General features: G+C 40.8%; 1 protein-coding gene across 1 annotated transcript; it reads left to right on the forward strand.

The window, feature by feature from the left end:
• Positions 1-44: 44 nt before the first annotated feature.
• LOC144583837 (vomeronasal type-2 receptor 26-like) lies at positions 45-7,581 on the forward strand. Its single transcript, XM_078378736.1, has 6 exons — positions 45-184; positions 634-925; positions 2,496-3,344; positions 4,278-4,505; positions 5,779-5,905; positions 6,677-7,581. Exons 1-6 carry the CDS (start codon positions 45-47, stop codon positions 7,579-7,581), a joined length of 2,541 nt encoding a protein of 846 aa, XP_078234862.1.
• Positions 7,582-8,861: the final 1,280 nt, after the last annotated feature.

Consider the following 8,861-nt stretch of genomic DNA (forward strand, 5'->3'; position numbering starts at 1 on the left):
TGCTTCCTGAGGTTGTATCTGAAGCTCAGACACGTACATGCGGGATGTCTCATCTACAATCAATTCTTCCCAAATATTATCAATCTGGAGATCTCATCTATGGAGCCAGCATTCTTCGGGCGTTTTTTGACTCAGGTCAACACAAATTCACTAAACTTCCTCCTGGAATTCTACCAACTAAAACGTTTGTGTGTGAACATTATTCTATGATTTCACTCTTAGTTAAGTAATTAATTGCTTAGGAATGTTTGATATGCAAGTGCCTAGGACAGTGACCTCATTGCTATACCTTAAATATACCTCTCTTTCCATTATGCATTTGTTGGAGAACTTGACTTTGGCTAGTTCATATCTCCGTAGCACCCAAATCTCAGTTTTAATTCCCTTCCATTTTATATTTTCCTGAACCTAAAATTAGTTTTAGCTCAGCGTCAGTGCAGTTTTCAAATCTGTCCAAGACCTATAGTCTAGACTTCTTCGTAGCCCATTTTGGGTTGTCTCAGAAAATACATCAGGTAATGTCATGTATATTAATAGTTTTTTAAAAACATTTGCTTCAGGAAGTCTTTCTAGCTCTTCTAAATATCTTAGGAAGTCATGTGATAATCATACCAAAAATGTTTCTCTTTATAGATTGTTGACTGAAAACTACCAGCACATTCTAGCTTTGGCATTTGCTGTAAAAGAAATCAACCAAAACCCTCACTTGTTACCTAATATTACTCTGGGATTCAATATTTATGACAACTATCTTCATGCATGGTGGGCTAGTCGTGTCACTGTTGAGCTTATTTCTTCAAGGAACAGGTGTGTTCCCAACTACAAATGTGATAGCCACGACCATCTATTGGCAGTCATTGAAGAACTGACCTCTACCTTATCTGATGAGACGGAAAACCTTTTTAGAATCTACAAGATCCCACAGGTAGATTGTGTTTCCCAGTGTTTTTCATTCCAAATCTGTTTTTGCAGTACTGAGACAGAGATGTGTGTACCTGACAGCAGCAAGCATTATGTTATACATTCCATTGAAAACGTCTTATTCTATTTTATTGAGACATCTACAGTAGATTCTGATGCCAGTGATACAAATAAAATGCTAGTTGGTAACTCTAAAAGCAGCAACAACAAAGGGAACAGTGTCATAAAAAGTAAAAACAGACAAATGACTCAAGTAACAACAGCAGCAGTAACAAATGCCTAGAAGGTATGGTTTTTACAACCCTGGCCAGAATCCAGCTGAAAAAATATGACAGCAGAACTCCATTGGCATAAAATTCAGCTGCAACTATAACTTGTTGCAAGTGAAGAACTGAACTGCTGGACAGCACAAATGTTTAAGTATCTGGCTGTGGAATCAGAGCCTACTGCTTTTAGAGAAGGGAGTTTGTTTCCCTACTGCAGTGGTCCCCAACCTTGGGCCTCCAGATGTTCTTGGACTTCAACTCCCAGAAATCCTGGCCAGCAGAGTTGGTGGTGAAGGCTTCTGGGAGTTGTAGTCCAAGAACATCTGGAGGCCTAAGGTTGGGGACCACTGCCCTATTGTGTCTCATATGGGCTGGATTCAATGATCCTTAGGGTCCCTTCCAGCTCTCCAGTTCTACGATGATGATGATGTAGGCATTTGCTCATGTCATGTGATGGATGTGCATCAGGAGATGCCTGCACTGACTTCTTAACTTGTGCCACTTCACAGCTGAGGTTTTCATCGGTGGAGTTAACAGTGACAGGCATAATTAATAGGACTATAATCCTTGTTTAAAACTGGCCAAACACAGACCCATCAACTCCCCACTCCCCAAAAATTATCTTCCATATTTCAGTGGCACCCGAAAGTCTTTTCCTGCATATCGCTCCCAGTCATCTTTCTTTAGTTAAAAGGACAGCTAGGAGAACCTTAGAAATTAAGTATAGTTCTTGACAGAGATAATTGAAGAACTGATTTGTTTTGGAAAGTAACCAAGAGCATATGTTTAGGTGTCTGCATTCCTGGAACCACATAGGATCTTCTTTTTATTTTCAGTTTAAGTCAAGTTCTGCTGTATTCCATAAACCCTCTTGTTGCTCCTGTTGTTGCTCCTTGAGTCATTTGCCTGTTTTTACTTTTTATGACATTGTTCTTCCTGTTGTTGCTGTTTTTAGAGTTGTAAACTAGCATTTTATTTGTATCACTGGCATCAGAATCTAGGTGTCTCTGCTCTTTTGATAGGTCACTGACTTTACAGATTAAAACTTGTTGAAAAAGCATTAAGATTCAATGGTGGAAAATTGATATTTTCCTCCTTTCCTGGGGCTATGCTACTTCAGCATGGTCTTGAACCACATTTATCAAGTGAAGGACATGGTTGCTTCTTATACATTTTATTGCAGCAAGGAAATCTTATGGAGCTAGCAAATGTGGCATTTAAATACATCATGTCACTGTAATATAAAGAAAAATAATAATCCAGATCAGCTTGAAAATATCACTGTCTACGCCCTCCATGTATCTTTAGCTCAGATATGGCTCTTCTGCTGTCGATACAAAAGATGCCAGATTTCTGCCCATCTATCAGATGGTTCCTAATGGAAGGATTCAATTCAGAGGAATTATCCAGTTGCTTCAGCATTTCAAGTGGAAATGGATTGCGTTTTTGGCTGCAGATGAGGAGATATTAGAATGGTTCCTACGTGTAATGCTTCCTGAATTTTTGGACAATGGCATCTGTTTGGAATTGTTCTTTAGTTTCTATTATGATGTTGTCAGTTCAGATTATGCTGTAAGGGCTATGCAGATTTACAATAAAGCCATGAACTTTAAAGCCAATGTCACAGTTGCCTATGGAAGTGCAAGTTCTATAATGCTTTTGAGACGGTTCCTAAGTCAAGGCATTGGACATGCCATGCAAAAGTCAAGTGGCTGTGTTTGGATTCTGACAGTTGGTATGGAATTGAAATTCTTTACCAGTAGGAAGTTTGGGGATGAACAAGCTTTCCATAGTGCTCTATCCTTTGCAGTTCATTCTACTGAAATTCAAGGATTTGCGGAATTCATTCAGAGCAGACATCCTTCCAGAACAAATGGAGATGGTTTTATGAAGGAGTTTTGGAGAGAGGCATTTGGCTGTACCTTCCAGGATTCTGTTGTGGGCAATGTGGGTGGGGATGTCTGTACTGAAGAGGAGAAACTAGAAAATCTCCCTGAGCATGTATTCCCAAAGACTGTAACTAGCCACAGCTACAGCATCTACAACGCAGTTTATGCTGTGGCTCATGCTTTGCATGCCATGTATTCATCCACCTCCAAAAGTAATGCAAAGATGAAAGGTGGAAGAAGAGAGCTTCATACTCTGCAGTCCTGGCAGGTAATTGGCTCAACATTTCAATGTGGGCATAGTTAATGCTTCACCAGCAGATTTATAAACACAGAGGTGATGGCTGTTCACATTAGGGCTGATCATTAGAGCTTTGTGAAAGTATCCTGCTTGGGTTTGAAACTCAATCTTAGATTTGAGTTTGATTCCCTTTAGAACTATTCCATCTTGATCTGATTCAATTTGAACCTGAGTCAGAATCATAATTCTGGGATTTTAATTTACATTGGAAAAATCAAATTGGCTGTAACTTTTTTGTGCTTTTCTATGTAACTGTGAAACTTGGTTACATTGTATTAATCTTAGAGAGAAATATTAATGAGTTGTAATGTGGGAAAGATGTGATTTACGTATAGTGACTTTTTTGCACAACATTTATGAAACAGGCTTTTTTTTGACAAATATATATGAAATTTGGAAGCTTGTAGCCCCTTTTAACTTTATTATTTGATTAGTTGATAACACTGATTTTCACCTCCTCCAGCCCAAGTGAGAACACCTTATTTTCCCCATTGCCATGTGCTTTCACTATTTGGATTCATGCAAATATTCCTGAGAGTTATATATAAATGGAAGTGGATGAGCTATAAATCAACCCAAAATGAAGTGATTGCTATTTGTAAGACAAATAATTTGGACCAAATTGCAGTAGATGGTATTCATACATGGCTATCAGACTTTCTTATTATATCTAAATCATCAATGTATCTCACACTAATCTAGATCCAGTTTGGATCTGATTGGAACCAATAGGTCCAAATTAGTTCAGAAGCTGGAGTTTGGTTAAATTAGTTGTACAGACCTATTGATAGTAAGAGAAGCAGAGTGATCACATGGAAAGGCAGATAAATAATTAGGACCATCTTATCTTTAACAATTGTCACTGTCCATTTGCATTTTTAAAAATTGTCTGTTTTCCTTTAGCTCCATCATTTTCTTCCATCTGTGTCATTTAATAACAGCGCCGGGGAAAAAGTTTTCTTCAACCAGGATTGGGAGGCAGTTACAGGATTTGACATTATAAATTGGGTCTCCTTTCCTAATCAATCTTTCTTTGGAGTGAAAGTCGGAAGAACAGCTTCTCCAAATTCTCCAGATGAAACATTAATCATTAATGAAGATCTCATTGTATGGCACAGCTCGTTTAATCAGGTGATACATGAATGTAAGCATTTGGGGAAATTTCCCAGTTTTAGATGTGAATAATGAATTTTCTACTACAGCATGATATATAAAGTACATACATGGGCCTTGCACAAGATGTGAAGGAAATCATGGGTCTCAAGAACAATGGATCAAAATATTATATGAAACTTTAAATGAGCTGGAGTGTACTTTTTTCCCATGAGAGTCCAACATACAAAAATGTTAGTGTCTAAAGTTCATTATATGCTGGCTGGATAGCTGAGTGGTTTCGGTATCTGACTGTGGAGCCAGAAATTAGGAGTTTGATTCCCTATTGTTCCTGATTCTAAAATAGAGATGGGCACTTACCATGTTTCAGCAGTTCAGTGTGGTTCATCGGATCAGACCCATAGGTGTTGTGTGGGCTTCCCAGATTCAACACCCAGCCTCTTCCTGAGGGCGCCCACTCAGAAGATGAGGCAGAGTAAGGAAGCCCATGGCATTGTTTCTGATTGGATGTCCATGGGAGGAGGTGGAGCATGGACTCCAATTAACACCTATGGGCCTGATCAACCAAACCATGCCAAACCACCAAACCGAGGTAAGTGTTCATCTCTATTCTGAAGTAAATAACAATAAATATCAGAAACTTTTGAGAATAGGAAAGTCAAGTGTTTGACAGGACTTTCAGTTGGGGGTTAGAATGGTGAGGACAGGTTTATGTGGATGTGGTTCTTTTTAAGAATCATTTGTGTTTCTTTCCTGGATGTAATTATGGTATTTCTAATGAGCCTTGTGGCGCAGTGGTTAAACCGCTGAACTGCAGCCAAAACTGTGCTCACAACCTGGGGTTCAGTCCCAGGTAGCCAGCTCAAGGTTGACTCAGCCTTCTATCCTTCCGAGGTCGGTAAAATGAGTACCCAGGTCGCTGGGGGGGCAATGTGCAGCCTGCATAATTAACTTGTAAACTGCCCAGAGGGTGCTTGTAGCACTATGGGGCGGTATATAAGCAGCACACTTTGCTCTTTGCTTTGCTTTGCTATGACCAGTAGCCTGGTTAAGAGAGATTGCAGATCACAGAAACGCAGCAAGCATATTCAGTTCAATGAGCTTATGGTACAGAAGAAGATTCTATAGGACTTCCAGTTGAGGTTGGAATGGAAAGGACAGGTTTACAGGCATGTCCCCATCCCTTTCAATCCTACATTCACTTAGGCTGAATATTTGTATAGGGCTCATGAGATTCTAAAACTATTCTTCTGAAGACAGTTACTCTTCTTTTTTTTTCATTGGTGGACAGGTACAGCCATCTTCAGTGTGCAGTGCCAAATGTCAAGCAGGTTATAGGAAGAAGAGGAAAGAGGGAGAGATGTTTTGCTGCTATGATTGCATTCAGTGTCCCAAAGGATGGGTGTCTGGTGAGGAAGGTGAGCATTTTAGTGGCGAGCACATATCAATGAAACCAAGGTTCTCAATACTACTCGAACTGATCTTTATTAAATTAAGAATGGAATACAAGGATAGGCTGAGTCTCTGATGTACCCAACCCAACAGCTAATTGGAGGGATGAATTAACTTTATGAAACCTATGGTAAGTCGAGTCCTTTTCCTGGCCCACGTTCTTTTCACTGGGTTGGTGCATTCCATAGTCCATACCTAGCAGGGATCTAGTTTTCCACACAGACTCCAGCTAGCTAATGACCTTTGAGGAGGGCTTCCATTGTCAGGTAAGGGACGTGGTGGCGCTGCAGGTTAAATCACAGAAGCCTCTGTGCTGTAAGGTCTGTAGATCAGCTGTAAGATCAAATCCACGTGACGGAGTGAGCGCCGGTCACTTGTCCCAGCTCCCGCCAACCTAGCAGTTTGAAAGCATGCAAATGCGGGTAGATAAATAGGGACCACCTCGATGGGAAGGTAACAGTGTTCCGTATCTAAGTCGGACTGGCCATGTGACCACCGAAGATTGTCTTCAGACAAACACTGGCTTTATGGCTTGGAAACAGGGATGAGCACCACCCCCTAGAGTCGAACATGACTGGACAAAAGTTGTCGAGGGAAACCTTTACCTTTTACCTTCCATTGTCGGGCACGTATAGGCTCCTGGGTCTTCCAAGTCCTTGTCTCCAGTTGGCTCAATTAAAGATGCTCTTTCTGGTGCTTCCTCCACCAATGCTCTTCTTTTACTTTTCTTTCCTCAGACATGGCTTACTGTGCTAGATGTCCAGATGACCATTATCCAAATAAGGACCAGAACTCCTGTGTTCCCAAGAGAATAACTTTCTTATCTTATGAGGAACCTCTGGGCATCACTTTAGCTATTTTTGCACTCTCATTGGTGCTGATAACATCTCTGGTCCTAGGAATATTTATGAAGTACCACAACACTCCCATCGTTAAAGCCAACAACCAAGACCTTACCTACACTCTTCTCATCTCTCTCCTCCTTTGCTTCCTTTGTACATTGCTGTTCGTTGGCCAACCTGAGACAGCGACATGTATCCTCCAACGTATTACCTTTGATATTATATTCACTGTCACTCTTTCTACAGTGTTGGCAAAAACTATTACAGTTGTCCTAGCTTTCAAGGCTACGCAGCCAGGATCAAGGATCAAAAAGTGGGTAGGGAAAAAACTGGCCAGTTTTATTATTCTTGCCTGCTCTACTCTTCAAGTGACTGTTTGCCTTGTGTGGCTGGTGACCTCTCCCCCATTTCCTGATACTGACATTCATTCATTGCCAGAAGAAATAATCCTGTGGTGCAATGCATCATCATTCCAAATACTTTTTTCTGAACTGAGCTTCACGGGCTTGATAGCCTTTATCAGCATCACTGTGGCTTTTTTTGCCCGGAAGCTGCCGGATGGCTTCAATGAATCCACACTGATCACATTCAGCATGGTGGTGTTGTGTAGCATTTGGATGTGCTTTGTTCCAGTCTATTTGACTGCCAAAGGAAAGCACACAGTAGCATTCAAAATGTTCATTATTATAGCCTCTAATGCTGGGTTACTGGGTTCCTTCTTTTTCCCCAAATGCTATATAATTTTGTTGAAGCCTGAGTTAAACAGCAAGGAACAATTAAGAAGGAGAATGAAACTCTAGAGAAGTATCCTCTTAGTGTCAATATGCACTCTCTTTGGATAGTGGTGTAAATGGGAGCCAAGTCAAGGCATTTGTGCATTTCTGGGGTGACCATTGCATGGAGCAAAGAACCAAAGGCATTGACAGGATGGAACAGAATCTCAATGGACACCTCATCTTGAATTTTGCATTTGACCATTATTATGAGAAGTGGGGAAAGAGAGAGAAAAACTAAGGGAGATGCTCAGTGGGTGCAATGGGGAATGGAGAGTGTATGCTTTACTTCATAAATCTATCTAACTTGTCTTTCCTACTCCAGAGTCTTAGACTCAGCTGTTGAAGTCTGGTGGCTGAAGTACCATTAATTTAAGGTCTACCAAAGATAGTTGGATGAAGAGTACTGATGGGTCTTTTAATATTGTTTCACTGATAATCAACATCTAGCACCTAAAACAAATGATTTCTATTAGAAATTGGGATATTCGTATTTGTATACAAATATCCCAACAGAGCTTAATTTAACAAGGCTCTTGTGGGACCAGACCATCCACACACAGATCTTGCTGCAGCACTGGTCCTGCTCGTCTTACTAATGGTACCCTGAGTGCCACTCTCTTCTTGCTCAGCTGGTCACTCCAGGCAGGGGGCAGGAGGATGAGCCTCCCCACACAGCTGCTGAGTGGCCAGCCAAGCAGGAAGAGAGTGATGCTCTGGGCACCACTGGCAGGATGATTGGAACCGGTGCTGCAGCAAGACGTGTGAGTGGACAGTCTGGTCCCAGGGTCTGGACCCTCATTAGATCCAGTTGAGTTGGGGATATTCGGATTCATATATGAATCCGAATATCCCCATCTCTAATTTGTATTGATGAAAGAGGCATACATGGACATTTTTTTGATTTTCTTCACACTATATTCCCTCTTTCTTGCACCCTTTCTTTCTTCTTCGTTCCCAGGAAACTCTTCATGCAATAGCGTTGAGATGGCTTTTGTCAGCAGCCAATCAGAACATCAGGCAGAGTGCAAATTTTGAATCTCTGTGTATGTGTGCTTTCCATGTTAGTTTGATTTCATAAAGTTGTTATTTGGTTAATGTCTGTATTTTTATTCTGTTAAAGTGGATATCTTTGTGGGTGGTATGGGACCATTTTCTTTGCCTCTGTGATGGGTGTGCACAGGGAAGATGGACTTTGTGTCATGCCACTAAGATGTGTGGGTTGTTGTTGTTTTAATTCTGTACTTTTTAAATATTGTACTGTTGCTTCCTTGAAGAAGACTGATTCTCTGTTAATTCTCTGTTGC

This window comes from Pogona vitticeps, chromosome 6 (assembly GCF_051106095.1).
Source record: "Pogona vitticeps strain Pit_001003342236 chromosome 6, PviZW2.1, whole genome shotgun sequence".
Classification (NCBI taxonomy): Eukaryota; Metazoa; Chordata; class Lepidosauria; order Squamata; family Agamidae; genus Pogona; species Pogona vitticeps.